The sequence below is a fragment of the Struthio camelus genome, chromosome 1 (assembly GCF_040807025.1).
Source record: "Struthio camelus isolate bStrCam1 chromosome 1, bStrCam1.hap1, whole genome shotgun sequence".
NCBI lineage: Eukaryota > Metazoa > Chordata > Aves > Struthioniformes > Struthionidae > Struthio > Struthio camelus.
The window spans coordinates 106,597,272-106,615,764 of NC_090942.1; the positions used below are offsets into that span (position 1 = coordinate 106,597,272).

General features: G+C 46.6%; 1 protein-coding gene across 1 annotated transcript in view; it reads left to right on the top strand.

Moving 5' to 3' along the window:
* The window catches only part of BCL9 (BCL9 transcription coactivator), a 59,834-nt gene extending 45,691 nt beyond the window's left edge, over nucleotides 1-14,143 (top strand). The window contains 8 exon segments of the mRNA XM_068910264.1: nucleotides 1,712-1,795; nucleotides 1,797-2,018; nucleotides 3,583-3,899; nucleotides 4,830-5,019; nucleotides 5,491-5,590; nucleotides 6,031-8,263; nucleotides 10,350-10,610; nucleotides 11,940-14,143. Coding sequence (XP_068766365.1) covers nucleotides 1,767-1,795; nucleotides 1,797-2,018; nucleotides 3,583-3,899; nucleotides 4,830-5,019; nucleotides 5,491-5,590; nucleotides 6,031-8,263; nucleotides 10,350-10,610; nucleotides 11,940-13,057 — 4,470 coding nt within the window. The 5' untranslated portion in view covers nucleotides 1,712-1,766 and the 3' untranslated portion in view covers nucleotides 13,058-14,143.
* The last annotated feature ends 4,350 nt before the right edge of the window (nucleotides 14,144-18,493 follow it).

An 18,493-nucleotide genomic window follows, 5' to 3' on the forward strand; every position in this document is an offset into this window, starting at 1 on the left:
GTAGATACTTGTGAAGATGTTCCCTTTCTTTCTTTAATATGACTATGTAGCACCAGGTTCAACTACTCCATGATGGAAATGACGATAGTAATAGAATAACTCAAAATTGTCCCCAAAATCAATGGGATAACCAGCTTATAGCCCCAAAGAGACATGTGGATTCTGTGGAGTGTGTGGCTCAGACTGGAGTTCATCTGATTGTGCCTAATAGGAGGCAGAACAAATGAGGCCTTTGTTGCAGAAATATCCCCCACATTAATAGGTTAGTGCAGCACAGTGGAGGTGAGAATAGGCAGCAGGATGATTCCTCTGGATCGTAGAGGAGACGGGTGATGGAGAGGACAGTTTCTGGAGATGCAGAGCTCCAGAGAAGAACTGCACTCTGGAGCACTGTCACACCAAACTACAGCAATGCAGGGTCACTGAACAAGGGTAGGAGCACAGCCTCACAACAAGGTCAGTTTGGGGAAGCGGAGAACCTTTAGAGCTGAACACAAGATAACTCTTTTTGGCTGGAGGGGGTCATGTAGCGACTAATGTTTCTTAATCCTCTGGTGTCAACGCATGAGCAAACCAATTTTTGCTCTCTAAATACAATTCAAACAGTAGTTTTTTCATAAAATTCAAGACACTTCCAGTCTGGTGAGATTTATTTTGTTTCATTTGATACACACAGGAAGAAACTGCTTCTTTGCTGCTGAGAAGGAATACCAGGAATATTTACATTTGAATAATATTTAACTAGCAATGCTTAATACATTAACAATAAATCTTGGTTAGATTCTAAATTAAGTGGATTTGCATCTGAGTAGGTGAGATGAACAGAAAAGATTCTGTTGAAATATAAACAAGACAGAAATTTGTTCCAAAATAATTTAGCCCAAAGGGCATAAACAGTAATATTCAATAATTTCCTCATCCCAAAACAGTTTTACGTTCCTTATTGCTAACATCACGCTTATTATTTCTTAGAAGGAAGCTCAAAAGAAAGATTATTTTGTCCTTTTATAAAAGTCTATACTTTTGTATTACTTAAAATAGTTTGTACAGTGTTGCTAATTCAGATGGGCAGATCTCTAACGATGTGTCAGCCTTTCTAATAGGAGTAATGACTGTAGCCTCTCTCTGATATTTCAGAGTAATCACTGCATAGCTGGTTGCTTACAGGTGGTTAGGAAGGCTTTTTTTTTTTTTTTTTTTCCCCCTCTCCCTTTGAGCAACCCTTATCGCACATCATTGAACATATGTCTAGTTATATTGGACCAAGGGGACAGAAGGGATTTGAACGGAGTTTATGTTCCTAAGAAACATCAGATTATGGCCATTCACGGGGGAATTCTGGATAGCTAAGTCATGTTGGGGGTTTATAATGTTGGCTTCCTACTGACTTTCTGCGAGGTGTTTTCAAGCTGAGCACAGATCTGGAATTGAAGTGTCCAGATATGAGAAGGGTCCCTGCTTTGTTGACTCTGGTATGATTTGCTTTGGATGAAAGGAAGCTGGCCTCACTGCCTGTGAACGGAATGGCCAGCCAGGGCTCCCTCCGGTTTGAAATACATAGCTGTCTGTGTTCCAGCCATCTGAAAGCTCTTCTCCTTTGCCCTTTTAGTAATAGGGGAAGAATTGCCATTTACTGCTTCACGTTGGACAGATCTGCTTGGAAAGTTCCTCACCTGTTTTCTGTTCTCTTCTTGTGGGGTGGTTTTAACAGGGTGCCCTGGAGATGCGAGACTTCCCCTGGGCAGCAGGAGGCACACATCTAGAGAATGCTGGAGCTGCAGGAGGGAAGTGCCCAGTGCAAAACCAGAGAGGAGCAAAGAGAAAAAAGGCAAGCAGACAGACAGCGTTGAGAGAAGCGGGTGGCAGAAAGCGCTTCAGAGCTGCCTGTGGCGGCAGGCTTCCCAGAGGAACTTGACGAGAGCCCATCTGCCTGCGTGTGAGACTGTGAGCTCAGGATTTCTGTCAATGCATTCCAGTAACCCCAAAGTGAGGAACTCCCCGTCAGGCAACACACAGAGGTAAGGAAAGGAGTCGGAAAGTGACCGGCTGTGCGTTGGTGCACGGTGCTGTCCCTGCTCTGCTGCAGCATTAGGCAAGGACTGATGCATGAGACTTACTGGTCCTCCTTTGCACTTCAGTCCGGCCTGCTGTGAGTAATTGAGCGCTGGCTGCACAGTGCTGAGGAGCCTCCACATTTGCTGGGTTCAGGATGAGCTGAAAGAGCTCTGCACCTGTGAGGTGCAGGTTCTCCATTCCTCCTCCCTTCCATCAGGGGTTTAAATAGGTTGCAGGACAGTGAACATGCTGGTTTTGTCTGTTTTTTCCCCTTGTAATTATCTGTTTCCCCAAGGGGTAGTTGGACAGCAGAAGGTCTCACTGTCTGTGCTTTCACACAAAATGTTTTCTTTCGTATTATTTGCCTGAACAGCCTGGGGAACTGATCAGCTGTGCACTATCATTCACCTGCCAGGGCAGCAGGTCAGCATCTCCCCTCTGCTAATTTGGAAGGGGAAAAAAAAAAGGAAGCAAAGCAGTGTTCAGGGACTTACAGTGGTGTGATGGACTGCATTCTCAGGCTGGATTATTTACTCCTAGAGGTCATCTGGAACTTAAGAGTAACTTGGAGGGAGTGCCTCTGAGTCAGATGTCTGGCCAAAAGAGGAAACAGCATATGCAAGTCCCATAGAGAGGATGCTAGCAAGCACTGTCTGTTGAAGTGATGGTGATGATGGGAAAACAAAATGCAGAAGATCCGCGTAGCAGTGAAGTGACTGGTGTGTGAGAAGAAAGGATGGCTAAAAAGTGTGTAAAACCCAGAGGAAGAAAATAGTTTTAAGATGCAATTGTCTGAATGGGAGAGGGAAGGAAAGGACATTGAATTTCCTTTGACCAATTAATGGAGCTTCTTGTGCCCCATTTTACAGGAGCGTGCAGGGAGATGGTATCCTTCTCTTTCCTTACTCAGAGGCAGGTTGTAGCTGGTTTAATTGTTTTCACGGTCAGAGGTTTGTGTTTCCCTGGCAGCTCGCCCCAATGTATGATGAATGCTGCAGTAATGCTGGGCTTTCCTTGTGCTCCCTGTAGAACTGGCTAGGGAGGAGCAGGGGGAAGAGGTAGGGTGGGGGGGGGGGTCTGCTCTGAGCAGTGCTGCACTGTATAATTCGGGTCTGGGAGAGTGGTGAGGTGAACTTTATTGTCCCTTGTTTGTTTACTCTGAGCTGGTCTTGGTGTGAGGCGCTTCTCTGTGCACATAGAAACCGTTGTCTTTATTGACAGAAGCCCCAGAGGTAGGTCCTCATGTGACAGCAGTTCCTGGGCTCTGGCAGGTCTGCAGCTTGCCCTAGTGCCTTCTTGAGCAATGAGATCCCATCTTGGATAATAACCCTTTCAGGGCATGTTCAAAAAAGCACGTGGATGACTCTGAGCTTGCAGGCATTTTTTTATTTGTCAGCAATTGCCTTAGCTTGCAAAGGTGGCACTTGGTGTTTCTGCTTTTCTCTAATCTGTTCCCACGGGGTTGAATGATCCCACAATCTGATCTGTTACTTTTTTTTTTCTTTTCTCTTTTTCCTTTGCCCCCAGTAGCCCCAAATCAAAGCAGGAGGTGATGGTCCGTCCCCCCACAGTGATGTCCCCGTCTGGCAACCCCCAGCTGGATTCCAAATTTTCCAACCAGGGCAAACAGGGGGGCTCCACCAGCCAATCCCAGCCCTCTCCCTGTGACCCCAAAAGTGGAGGTCACCCCCCCAAAGTACTCCCTGGCCCAGGTGGAAGCATGGGGCTGAAGAATGGGGCTGGAAATGGTGCCAAGGGGAAGGGAAAGAGAGAGAGGAGCATTTCGGCAGATTCCTTCGAACAGAGGGATGCTGGGACTCCTAATGACGACCCTGAAATCAAAGGTATGTTTGCTAGAAGGATACATGTGCAAGTGCAGAGAACTGGTATGAGCCTTTCGTGAAATGAAGAATCTCTAGGCTATGCAAGTGTTAGCAAAACACTTATTTGTCTGTGGTTCTGTAAGTGCCAGCCAACGGAGTCTAAAGGTCTTGAGAGCAAGTGAAGAGGAGAAGTTTTCATAGCTGGCGTCAGTAAACGTGTCCATCCTGTTCATGTTCAGTTGAAGCGCAGCTCTCACTATGGTGGGAAAGTTCCCTTGTAACTCTGAAACACCCCCAGGGATTTGAAAATAGAAATGTAACCTGTTGGTTTCCTTCTGGCCTTTAGCCTTCCGGGATCTGCTCTGGTTGAGCTAGGGTTTTGAACAATATGCAGACCTGTTTTAACAAAACAGATACATACCTTGCAGTTCTCTGACAGGTAACACAAGCCAGAGCTGAGATTTCTGGGTTCTGTTTCTTGCTCCAGCGTTGTCCCAGTGAGGCAGTGCAGAAACAGACTAGATGTGCAGTCCTCCATCTTTCATTTGCAGCGCTTTATTGTCCATTTGTTAGGCCTTCTGGCTAAGGTTGCCAAAGAGAAAAAAAGTAAAGTTTTGCACAGTGTTTTCCTTGGACCCAAACATTTTTCTATTTCTTCCTTTTAGTGTGTACTTTTTGTGCTATTCCACATGGCCATTAGGGAATGCAAAGGGATTAGCTCTGGGAACTGACTTTTGGGTTGGAATGGGACAAGATAAGCTTTCTCCCCGCAGTGCCTGAAGGATAACATGCCATTAGAGGGAAGATGCATGGTGTAACAGAAGAGCATCCTTTAGTAGTGGTTGGAGGGAAAAAGTGCTGACTGTTTTCCAAATGTGAGCCAAAGATGAGGTCTCTAAAGAGCTCCCAAGCTAGTGATTCCCCTCTTTTCCCCTTCCTTCCCCACTCCAGACTGCAATTCTGCTGATCATGTGAAGTCCCAGGATTCTCAGCACACACCACACTCCATGACTCCTTCAAATGCTTCAGCCCCAAGGTCTTCCACACCTTCCCATGGCCTGACTGCTGCTTTGGAGCCAGCAAGTGGGCAGAAAACTCCATCCAAAGTGGTTTACGTCTTTTCTACTGAGATGGCCAACAAGTAAGTAGGTAGATGCTTGAATGTCTTCAGGGAGTGGGACTTGTGTTTGTGCTCCCTTTTTTATGAGACTCACAAGGGCATTTTCTCTATCAAGTGTTTTTCTGTAGAAAAAAGTCATTACTAAGTATTTTGGGGAGGATGAAAAGGCTGGGGTGAAGAACGTCGCTGCTTCTTGTCCTCTAAGAAGTGATTATTTCTTCATCTTGAGCTGCATTTTGGCAAATGCTGATAGATACTGTTTCACAATCCATGCAGTGAATAGAGGCAGGGATGGCTTAAATGGAGACATGAGCCCTAAATGCTGATGAGCTTATAGATGTAAGCATTTTCTTTTGCTGCTCATCTGGAGTCAAATATGCATGGCTCTGTCTTTCTCCCTTCTGCCAGCTGAAGGAGCGAAGGGAGGGTGGTTAGGAAAACTTCATTCTTAGCTTCAACTGGGTATGTGCATCTGTCTGTCTGTCTTTGCAGGGCTGCAGAAGCTGTGCTGAAGGGACAGGTGGAAACCATTGTGTCCTTTCATATCCAGAACATCTCAAACAGCAAGGCAGAACGAAACACTGTACCCTTGGTAGGGATTACCTGCATGTGGGTGGGAAGGGAAATGGTAAATATGCTTGTGTGTGTTTGTGATTCAGAGAGAGAGATGATTATTTATGCTCTGAAATAAATTTTAGGGTGGAAAAGAGAGAGCCAGTTGTTGTCCTAGACTTCTGTGAATAAATGGCTTGGATCAACCAAAGAAGAGTGAGTCCTGCAGTAATTAGGTGACCTATTTTTGACCTGTTGCTCATGCAGAGTTAGCACAGAAGCATAGGGTACCTGCTTTTGCTTGAGCAAAACAGATGTTTCTTCATGTCCAAGATGCTGCTCTGTAACTGTTGTGGGAATACTACCCTTCCTTGCAAAGCGTGGGCTAGCGAGGTTGAGGCAGGATCTTTCATGTGCACCTCTGCTTATGTGACATAGCTGTAAGAAGAGCAAGTGACAGCACGTGGCTTTGTCTTTCAGAACCCCCCGATCACTGCACTTCGGACTGAAGCCAAGCCCCTGCCGCAGCCGCAGCCTCCCACCGCCCAGGACCAGAACCCTCCGCAGAACGCCAAAATGCAGCCGACTCCACCCGTGTCAGCACCAGTATCCAAATCCACTGGCCCCCCGTGCCCCATAGATCAGGACAGTCCCAGCGTGGAAAGCAAAGTGATGTCTGTGGGCAGCCCTGCCAACTCTACCCCGTTGCAGACAGAAGGATTTGGGCAGAGTTCGACCCCCAATAATCGAGCAGTTAGCCCAGTCTCGCAAGGTAGCAATAGCTCTGCTGCAGACCCCAAAGGTCCTCCCCAGCAGGTGTCTGGTGGGGACCCATCCAGTTTGGGTGAGAATCCAGATGGACTGTCTCAGGAGCAGCTGGAACATCGAGAGCGCTCGTTGCAGACCCTGAGAGACATACAGCGCATGCTCTTCCCTGATGAGAAGGAATTTGCAGGAGGGCAAAGCGGGGGGCCACCCCCAAATTCTGGGGTGCTGGATGGTCCCCAAAAGAAACCTGAAGGGCCCATACAGGCCATGATGGCTCAATCCCAAAGTTTAGGCAAAGGGTCGGGGTCTCGGACAGATGGAGGGGCTCCGTTTGGCCCTCAAGGACACAGGGACATGCCCTTTTCCCCAGATGAAATGGGGCCACCACCCATGAACTCCCAGTCGGGACCCATAGGCCCAGACCACCTAGACCACATGACTCCTGAGCAGGTGGCCTGGCTCAAGCTGCAGCAGGAGTTTTATGAGGAGAAGAGGAGAAAGCAAGAGCAGGTTGTTGTGCAACAGTGTTCCCTGCAGGACATGATGGTCCATCAGCACGGGCCTCGCGGAGTGGTTCGAGGGCCTCCCCCTCCATACCAGATGACCCCTGGGGAAGGCTGGGGCCCTGGGGGTCCAGAGCCCTTCCCTGAAGGCATGAACATGTCACACTCTCTGCCCCCCAGAGGCATGGCCCCTCATCCCAACATGCCTGGGAGCCAGATGCGCCTGCCTGGTTTTGCAGGAATGATGAACCCTGACATGGAGGGCCCCAGTGTCCCAAATCCCGCCTCCAGACCTGGGCTTTCGGGGGTTAGCTGGCCAGATGATGTGCCAAAAATCCCAGATGGCCGAAACTTCCCTCCTGGCCAGGGTGTCTTCAGTGGCCCTGGCCGAGGGGAGAGATTCCCCAATCCGCAGGGCCTGCCCGAAGAGATCTATCAGCAGCAGTTGGCTGAGAAACAGATGGGCCTCCCTCCTGGCCTGAACATGGAAGGCATCAGGCCTGGCATGGAGTTAAACAGAATGATTCCCTCCCAGAGACACATGGAGCCTGGGAATAACCCCATCTTCCCTCGCATGCCAGTGGAAGGGCCTATGAGCCCCTCCAGGGGGGACTTCCCAAAAGGAATACCCCCACAAATGGGCTCTAGTAGGGAGCTGGAGTTTGGGATGGGCCCTGGCAGCATGAAGGGGGGGGACATGGCTATGAATGTCAGCATGGCCTCCAACCCACCCCTGGTACCTCAGAAGTTGAGGGAGGCAGGAGTGGGGCCCGAAGAGATGATGAAATTACGACCTGGTGTCTCGGAGATGCTCTCCTCCCAGCAGAAAATGGTGCCGTTGCCATTTGGAGAGCACCCCCAGCAGGAGTATGGCATGGGTCCCAGGCCTTTCCTTCCCATGTCTCAGGGCCCAGGAGTTGGTCTCCGAAATCTCAGAGAACAGATCGGGCCTGACCAAAGGACTAACAACCGGCTCAGCCACATGCCGCCACTACCTCTCAATCCCACCAGTAACCCGAATAGCCTCAACACTGCTCCCCCTGCACAGCGCAGCCTAGGCCGCAAGCCTTTGGATATCTCTGCAGCCGGTCAGGTGCATTCTCCAGGAATCAACCCCCTGAAGTCTCCCACAATGCGCCAGGTCCAGTCTCCCATGATGGGGTCTCCGTCGGGGAACCTCAAGTCTCCTCAGACGCCCTCCCAGCTGGCAGGAATGCTAGCAGGCCCCACTGCCGCAGCTGCTGCTGCCTCCATTAAGTCCCCTCCTGTTTTGGGGTCTGCTGCTGCTTCTCCTGTCCACCTCAAGTCTCCATCTCTCCCCGCACCTTCTCCGGGCTGGACTTCGTCTCCAAAGCCTCCTTTGCAGAGCCCTGGGATTCCCCCAAACCACAAGGCGTCTCTCACAATGTCTTCTCCAGCCATGTTGGGGAATGTGGAGTCAGGTCAGTGCCACCTCATTTTGCTAAATTTGGGTCTTTGGTTCATATCAGGTTACCTTGAAGTGTGCAGCAAGGTGAGAAGGTTTCTTGGAGGGCGACGGTGCAGCAAAGCAAGATGGCGCTTTCTCTGCCTGTTCTGAGGCAGGCTGTGTTGAGGCTCAGAGCTTGTTGGATATGTTAGCGGAGCATAAGTGTTTTTCTTCCTCCTTTTATACTTGTGCGCTCACACCATACCCCCCCTGTGTCGCAGTGAGGTTAATTTGGAGGATGCAAAAGTGAAAGGGTGTGGTCAAGAGGTGGGAAAAAAGGTAGGACTGTTTTATTGGGAGAAAACAGTCTTCAGAGTGGTTCTTCTTGGCCACTCTGCCTCTAGCTCCTGATGGCTATAGCTTTGTGGAGAAGTTTCTGCTTATGTCATGGAAGTGCTTTGAAATAAAAGGCTCCTACAAATACATGCTGATCATAGGAGTTGTCACTGCCAATTATGTATCTAGGCTCAGGTAATAGTTAATGCTTTCCAGATTTACCACCACAGATGGGGAGGAGATGTACTAACATTTGTTCAGACTTTCACCATTTCAGAAATAGCTGAACAGCAAGTGGGTACTGTAATACGCTAGCAGGGCCCTGGTCTCCCTCTGGTAGCACACAAGGGCCAGGCTGTGTCATGGGACCTTGGTGTGCAGAGGCTGTGCCTGAGAGCACAGACTGCTTTTGAATCCTTCTGGTCTGCTTGGCCTTTCAGTAGCATGAGCATCTCCTCCCTCCCTCTCCCTCTCCCAAATACTCCCGAGGCTTGTAGGGGATGAGGTTTGTCCCTCTGGCTGGGCTTGGACCACAGCGACCCTCTGGAGCTTTCCTGCCTGGGAAAATCTCCTTGTGGGGGATTTGGCCAGAGGCTGCTGAAGAGGTTTGCCCACGTTGCCCTCTAGTGCTGCTGGGGATAACAACGCTGCGGAGACTCCAGCGGAAACGCCCCGTGAGACAGGGAGGGCTGGATTGTAACTGAATTAGCAGCCTCTGAGGCAGTGGCGGTGGTAGGGAGGTAACCCCTTATGTGATTTAGCAGGATTGCCGGTTGGGTGCCTGTGCTGTGGTGTGTTTGGGCATGGAGCCTGGGTTTTAGCGTCCAGCATAGCTGCCAAGGCAATGCTCAGTGCGAGCCCCAGCTGCCAAAAATCTGAATCGAATGCTTTAGTCCACGCCTAACACCATGCTTAAACAACACCTTTATATGCAGCTCTTCCAAAGCGGAAGTGTTTTGGTGTTGAGGGATTTTGTCTTCTCTCCTTTTTTAGGGGTGGGAGTGGAGTGCAGTGAATTTTGAGTTTGTGATGCTAAACTTTGGTTTAGCATCTTTTCTTCAAGTATGGTTCAAGTAGCATGAAATTAATTGTTGAATAGCAAAAGAGATTGGAAGTATGATTAAGTTATTTCTAGTTTTGAGAGAGCAAAGAATTGTGTTAAACTAATAGGTACAGAAAATGCTTCTTTAACTGGAATGAACAGTAAATATGTGTATGTAAAGCCTGAAATTAAATTAAAATAAGGAATTTTACTTGTAGGTGCTGATATAGCTTGTCAGAAATCTGCCCAAATGTCTCAGCATAAGACTTGCTACAGCTTTTCATGCACAGCCTGTCTCTCCTGTGCTTGTTTGATGCCTCCCCTAAAGAAAAAGGGAAAGGAGTTAAAGTTTACATTTGGTGGGTGCAGGAACAATTGATTGACCTGGATTTAGATTTTTTTTGTGCCTAGACCTGGTACATAAGTCTCTCTCCAGTGCATAGAAGTTGAATAGTAGGATTGAATAGTAGGATTTTCAGACTGTGGATTTGTACAGGCTTAAGATAGTTCCAGTAGAAGTCGAGAATCCAGAGTAACAAACATTAACTATCTAGATCAAGAAGCTTATTGTTCTGGTTACATTTCACAGGCGTTGACTGCACTAGTTAGATGGTCTCTTGCAATAAGAGGGATTTCCAGTTATTGAAACTTCTAGGAGAAAAGGGTATGATTGAGGAAGAAACTTCAAGATGGAAAAAAAAAAATTGAAGGCTTTTTTTTTTTTTTTTTCCTCCCCCTTAAGGTGGTCCACCTCCTTCCACAGTCAGCCAGTCTGCCCCCGTGACTCTCCCTGGAAATCTTCCCTCTAGCAGCCCTTACACAATGCCTCCAGAGCCGACCCTCTCCCAGAATCCTCTCTCCATTATGATGTCTAGGATGTCCAAATTTGCCATGCCCAGCTCTACGCCACTCTATCATGATGCCATCAAAACTGTGGCCAGCTCGGATGATGACTCCCCTCCAGCGCGCTCCCCAAACTTGCCACCTATGAACAGTGTACCAGGTAAGAAACTCTAGGCAATGTAGGTCCAAGCTATCAGGCAATGCAGTGAGGGTGATTTTTATGGAAGCTTCATCAGATGCGGAGGGTAAGAGGGAAAACCTTGATGAGTATAGCCGTGGAATGTTTTTGAGGAGGGCAACAACTGCAATTCTCAGAAATGGGGAGACAGAAACTCTCCTTGCAACCAATTCTTCTGTCTAGTTTTCTTCAGGAAAATGTCTTATCTAGAAGACCCATGTGCCTGGAGACCTTTCCACTCAGGTTGACTGGAAAACTTGTTTGAGTGAAGGCTGCTTATGGGAATAAGGGTCAAATCTACAACCTGTTATCTGGAGGAAACCTTTCTTCCCCTGTCTTAAGACAGTGTTTTAGAAGCTTCAGAAATTTTTTCCAGACGTTGGATCGTGTAGTCTTCCCTTCTCCTTCATTTTTGTGTATTGCTTCTGTTTCAGAAGAGAGTGTTACAGCGCTTCCCCAAAATACACATCTGCTGCTACAGAAAATGTGTAATGGCAGGTGACCGTAGGCAGGGCTGAGGGAAACTGTCCTGTTCTCTACTTCAGAGTTAGAGGAAAAGCAAAATAAAACGTTGTCTTCTGGGGTTGTCTTATGGGTGAACACGTTTATATGAAAAATCCCTGCTGATTGCTTACTGTTCATGAGCACATGCATATTTAATGCAAAAATATGTGTTAGCCCCTCTGCCCCGTTTCAGTTAATGTAGTTGAAGGAAGGAATGACTGGCTGTTTCATTACCTTGGCAATTGATGAACTGAGAATTGGGAATTCTTGATGAGTTTACTTATAGGTTCACTATCTGTTCCACATAGTAATGATCAGAATTGCTGAATATACCTGGAGAAGCTTGCTAATTGAATAAGCTTGTGATGATAGCTCATTAACCTCAGTGATCATGTCCTCCTAGTTTTATGAGGACTTCCTGATTCATGTACTTCATAAGTCTTGAAAGGAGATTCGGTTACCTCCCAGTGGACAAGCGACCATATGGTGATAATCTGCTGCCGACATGTTTGTCACTGACTGCCTTGCCTAGACTGCCAGGAAAGTAGTAAAAGTATGGGTTGGACTGAGATCTACTTCCAGAGCAGCTTTAGTCACTTTTTGATAGAGCAGTGACAAGCTTAGGGTGGCTGCTGTCCAGGTGGCATCAATTTCCTGCTTAATACAGCATTTTTCAGAGCCATGACTGACACCTTTTTACAAGCGATTTTTTGAGGGGCAGAGGGGGAATATGGCAGAAAGCTCTCTGGCATCTTCATTGTGTTTTATTGACTGTTATCTAAATCTGACTCCTTATTTCTTCCCTAGGAATGGGCATTAATTCTCAGAATCCTCGAATTTCAGGTCCAAACCCAGTGGGTCCAATGCCAACCCTTAGCCCAATGGGAATGACCCAGCCTCTTTCCCATAACAACCAGATGCCCTCTCCAAATGCTATGGGACCCAATATACCTCCTCATGGGGTCCCCGTGGGACCTGGCCTGATGTCACACAACCCGATGATGGGGCATGGATCCCAAGATTCTCCAATGGTACCTCAAGGACGCCTGGGCTTCCCACAGGGGTTCCCTCCTGTACAGTCTCCTCCACAGCAGGTGCCATTTCCACACAATGGGCCCAGCGGGGGACAAGGCAACTTCCCAGCAGGAATGGGCTTCCACGGAGAAGGACCTCTGGGGCGTCCTGCTAACCTGCCCCAAAGTTCGACAGATCCAGCACTTTGCAAGACTGGAGGCCCTGGTGGTCCAGATTCCTTCACTGTTCTTGGAAACAATATGCCTTCAGTTTTCACTGATCCGGAGCTGCAGGAGGTGATCCGTCCTGGAGCCACGGGAATACCTGAGTTTGACCTGTCCAGGATTATCCCATCGGAGAAGCCTAGCCAGACACTACAGTATTTCCCTCGTGGGGAGGTGCCAGGCCGCAAGCAGCCACAGGGTCCCGGACCTGGGTTTTCCCACATGCAGGGGATGATAGGAGACCAGACCCCGAGGATGGGACTAACGCTACCTGGCATGGGGGGCCCCGGGCCGGTGGGGACTCCAGATATCCCCCTTGGGACAGCTCCATCCATGCCAGGCCATAACCCGATGAGACCGCCTGCCTTTCTGCAGCAAGGCATGATGGGGCCGCACCATCGCATGATGTCACCAGCACAAACGGCGATGCCTGGCCAGCCCGCGTTAATGAGTAACCCCGTGGCCGCTGTGGGCATGATCCCAGGCAAGGACCGAGCCCCTGCAGGGCTGTACAGCCACCCAGGTCCTGTAGGCTCACCTGGTATGATGATGTCAATGCAGGGCATGATGGGACCCCAACAGAACATCATGATTCCCCCCCAGATGAGACCCCGCGGTATGGCTGCTGATGTTGGCATGGGAGGATTTAGCCAAGGCCCTGGAAACCCAGGGAACATGATGTTTTAAGCTGCTACCGTAAGACTGGATGTTCTGATCCTTGTCAAGATGAGATTCCAAGTCCTGAGAGCTTTTTTGGGAGCTTCAGGAGTACAGTTTGGCCATGCAATAGGTGAAAAGAGACCAGAGGACGCTTTGGGAAATCTCGAATGTATGGAATTACCTGAAAAAAAAATATTCATTTTAACAGGTTGTTTTTTTTCGTTTGTTTGTTTTTTTTTTTTTTTAAGATTTATTTTTTAAAAATTATTTTTGTGGACTTGGGTATCCCGTGACGGCACCTGCTTTGAGAATCTGTAGCTGTATTTTGAGAATTGCCATTTGTCACAAGTTGCACCATTCTCTGTATGTTTACGTCCTTCGGACTGGCTTCTCCCAGGACTTTCGGTTATTTTTGGGTTTTTTTGTGTACTGTACTATATTGTAAAAGGGATTTTAGCAGAGACTTTAGTCTTTGGGGTGAGAGGAGAATGGGATTCTAGGCTGTTTACTTTAGGTGGAGAATCCATCTTCAGAACTTCGGACTATTTTCCTTCAACTCCAATGTATAGAAAAACCAAACTACGACCTCAGAGCAGAGTATTAATGAAAAGCACAAAAAGGAACTTAAGTTCAGTGAGGGGAATCTTTTAAAAGAAATAAATAATAAGTTAAGGACATATTTTTCAAATTATGGCGTGCTGTCCAGCACCTTCTGTCTCTCCCTCCCACTCTTTATTAAATAGGCTTCTCTCTCTCTCCGTCCCCCTTCTGTCTCCTCCTATGGCAGCTGCAATACATTGTGTTATTTTGGGGAGAAAATCTAGGAGAGCCTCTCCTCATGTGGGGACTCTTCCCACTTTCAGGAAGGGGCTGGACTTGGACACTGTTACATTCTACAGTAGTCTCTCTCACTGTTTCCTATTCTCCTTTTCTTAGAAACCCCAAGTGATTTTATTAATGTGGGAGTGGAACAGACACTAAAAGTTATCCAGGATTTTTTTGTGGTTATTTTTTTTTCTTCCCCAGCGTAAAACGTTCTGTGTAACCTCCATTAAATTTGGTACAAAACCACTCGCCAGGGCTGTGGTGTCAGAAAAATAAAATATATTGTTTCTTACAAAAACGAACTGTCTTTTTTTATCCAATTCAGCTGTGTCTTGTGTACATCAGAGGGCTGGCCAGATGACTGTTTGCTCTTCCACATGATCACAGCCAGTCTAGAGGCTAGGTGGGGCAAGCCTTGGCAGCTCATAAAGATCTGGTCTGTAGGCAGCTGTGTGCTCCTTGCAAGGCACTTCTCTAGGCTTTCTCCTGAACTGAGAAAAGCTTGTTTTTCCTTGGAGTTGGGTCTTATTTCAGAACACCCCCAAGGATGGTGGTTACAGTCTTCCTTCCTCAATTTGTAGAGGGTCAAGGAGTAGATAAAACTTGTTGCCTCTGTCGCCTCCTCTTGGTGAGTTTTTGCAGCGCTTCCAGATACGTGGTTTTGAGCTTTCCCGAAGCGGTGATGTCTGTCGAGCACTGGAGACTCTAATGCTGCATGAGACTCTTGGGTTGTGGGTCGCCCTGGGGGCTGTTGAACTGGGTAGAGTCTCTGACTTCAGTTGCTCAGAGGCTGAGATAGTGGGGACTGGTTGAACTTAAATAACAAAGGTGAGAGATAAATCGTTGGTGAGCAGATTTTTATCAAGACAACCCTGCTGGGTAAATTGTTGCTTTGCTGCGGTTCTCATTGATCGCTTCCTAATCCCCTGTCTGTCTTTTCAAACTTCTCTCTGAGAGAATTTCAACAAGCCAGTTTTGTGGCTTTGTCTATGAGGAGTGAAAGACTAGACACTAAAACGCTGACCATGAGTTGAGTACGGCTCCTGGAGAAGACCAGGATGTGTTGGAGGTAGATCCTTAGGGAAGGGAGCGGCCTCTGGAGCTGTCTGCTGAGGCAGGTAGCAATTTGTCTCTGCTCCCTCCCCCTCCACCAACACTGTATATGGAGTAAGTAATGCCTTGTTCTGCCTTCCCTTTACCTGTATGTGAACCTATTTCAACGAGCAGTTAACTCAAAGGGCTGGCTGTTAGTAGGAAACTTCAGGTGGAGAATGAGCAGCTTCGATATACTTGTGCATCAGAGACTTTCAGCGATCTTTAACAGGTGGAAAAAGAGTTGTCCATGGCCAGTTTACCAAAGTTTAGTCGCTAGTGTTACAAAATGCGTGAACCTGTGCACCTTTGCAGGCACACAATCCTCCACACATTCTGGTGGCTGTTTCCAAATTCACCTTTGTTCTGTCATGCAAATTTAAAATGATTTTGGGTGAGAATTACTCTTTTGACAAAGTGTGGGATGTATGTTTTGGTGCTTCCCTCTAACAAGACAAGTAGTGTGCCTGAAGCAGGGGCCTGTCAAGTTTTTAGAAAGAGCTGACAATGACACAGTAAGTGTTATTTCTGTACTACAGAGTTACCTTTTCTTTAAATGGTTGCATATCTTCCTTTTTAGGATCTCGCACAGGAGCTGTCACAGTGCAATCTTTATAAGTGTTGCCCTTTCTGCCATATGACTTCTGAATATTTTTATAATGATGAATAAAGTAAACTTCCTTGATCAACATAGAAATAACCGGGATTTTTTTTAATGATTTTCCTCAGTGACTCCTATACCTGCTGAGGTATTTTGACGAGCAAAGGATTGCAGAGGTGATTGTGACTTTAACTGAGGAAAAATTAGCATAGGTGGTTGATAGTTTCAAAGCTACTTGATGGTGAGAGGACAGATTTTTAAGCTGCTGGATAACTAAAGCTCCTTCTGTGTCCGTCTAACATAAAATGTTGGCATTTGATAAGTTAAAAAGATCTTTTCCTATAGAAGATGCAGAAGACTCTAGGTTCTCCTGAGTCCGCACAGGTCCACTTAACCTCAGTGGCATTACCTGATTTACACCGGGATAATTGACAGGAGATTTGAATGCTTTATCTGGCTCTGGTCTGAAAATCGACTTGGTGGGTATAGACAGAGCTTCTTTGTTTTGCTCTGATTCTACTTTTCCCTTTCCACTTTACAAATGAAAAAGCTTTCTAGCTGCCAGCCTTGCAAATTTACCTTGGGATCTGTAAGTCAGGCTCTGTTTTCTCCTGCTTATTTATAATCAATAGTAACTGTGACTCAGCTCTGGTAGTCATGGTGCGGTTGAAGATGGAAACTGGGGTTGCCATTTTTAGTCCCCTCCCTTCCCCCCGTTTTTTTGAACTTTCAAATTCTCCTCCTCCACCTTTGTTTGAAAGAATGAAATAGAGTTTATTCATACACGCTTGGCTGCTCTTCCTCTCTAGTAACATGGGAGGAAACAGTCTGCTGTTCAAATTATCTCATCCCAGATGGCTGCGCAGCCGGAGTGCAGAGAGACTTAAAAGGTAAACCCAGCAGATGGTGAACTTCTGAAACGCAAAAGTAATGCGCCACCTAAATCAAAATTTAAAATATTTGAAATCTGTTTGTTTTAAAGTCGTAGACTGTTGCAAACAGGTCATCTGTAAAGTACACTGGCAGTTTTAAGCACAATCCAAAAAAATTGATTTGAGCTTCGTATGTGTATCATGGGTTAGCTTATCTACCAAAGAATATTGCAAACAAGTAACTAGTCTTAGTTTAGTACTGAACTCCTGGTGGTACCAGTGGATAATGCTTTGGAGAAAAGACCAGCACATCGAGATCTGATATGCGTCAGTCTTATTTGGGACTTGAATGCTGAGGGTGCTTGTGGTATGATACACGTGTCCCAACGTGGAGTAGACGGGGATAACTGAATCCGTCCTGATGATAAATGGGAATCGTAAACAGAGTCCTTAGACTATTTGAACTTAGCGTTTGTTATGATGAAATGTTCAGGCTGTTACAAATATGCTATATACAGAACTTAATTTTGTGATGCTTGATATGTTGATTGTCTATTGTGCAGACAATATTCTGCAATTCTGATGGCAGAAAAAGCTACATTTGATTAGTGTATTTTTTTCTGCACTCACGATTCTGAATACTTTCCTCATGCAGTCTTGGCAGGCTGTATGCTGAAACCTGTTCCCTATTTTGATCTTTCTTGAGGAGAAATGATCCATATTCGATGTAGGTCTGCAGTTAGTGGAGCACACTTCACTGCGTCGACTTGGTAGTAATTCTGAAGCTAAAAAAGATGCTTTTTGTCTTGTTTCTGTGCTGAGCGTGTCATTTTCCTACTGCAGTGACTTCTTATTGAAAGATCTTTCAGTTTTTAGGCAGTTCACTTAGTTTCAAATTATTTCTGCTAATGCTGGTTTTTGTGATAGACATGTAACACTTTGTTATTGGTGTTTCTGTTTAAAATTAAAGCACATCATCTGGAGTGTGTTTCAGGCCTTAAAAAACCCCCCAACCCAAACTGCTAGCTTAGTTATGTGGGAACTATTGACAAATATACTGAGCTCGATGTCCTCTTGATCCCCTCTGACTTCCGACGGGCAAACCTTCAGTGCCACGCTTGAAGTGCTTCATGGTGAGATCTAGTTCCTCACTGTGACAACTTACTACACACTCAGGTTTTAACCTTACAATTGTTTTTGTCTGAGTCCGAGCACTAGTAGGGGAAGAAAAGAGGTGCTGTTTTAACTGGGATTCTGGAAACTCTAAAAGAGGATATTTTACATAAGGAGAAAACAAAATCGTAAATCTGAGTTGATATCTTTCCTCCTGATCACCTACTGTACTACTGTTGCCTTAAATATAACATAGTATGTGATGATGGAGTTGCAATGCAAAAAGAAAAGTAAAAGTCTGTTAGGTTAAACTGAACAGCCTGGGTTAACTGCACTGAATTAAAATAGTGATGGTGGCAAACTAATTTGAGTTAGCAGCTCTAGTTCAAGTTTATAAGGGAACCTGGGGCTGTATTTGTTAGCTGATTTTGGAAGTTCTTGTATTAACAACCCTGGGGTAAGAAAAGTGTCTGCCCCCCCCCTCCCCCCCCCCCCCCCCAGCACGTCATCTCGATTTTGCCTCTTTCTCAGTTTTTGGTGACAGCAGGCCTACTCCACATAGATTCCTTAGTTCCTTAAGGAACTGTTGGTTTCTTGAAATATTTATTTCATGTTCTCAGAAATGCCTCAGCCCTTCCATACTGTATTTGCTGTTTGGCACTTCCCACTTAACTCTGTCCTTTGGTCTTAAAACTCTTTCATTGTTCCACCAACTCCCTTTTGAAACAATTATTTACATCTGGTTTGGTCAGCAATAGTTCTTTCATTGTACTGTGGGCCACCGCTACTTTGGAGTTGCTCTGCGGAATTAGAGCAAGGCATGGCCCAAGTAATTTCATATGGAGGGGAGAGGTAAGGCCCAGGTCAGGTGCTGAGGGCAGTGCAGAAACCCCTGTAAGAGACAATTCCAAAATAACCTGCTCCCAGAGGAGGCTTCTTCCTAGCCTATTTTTAGAGGTT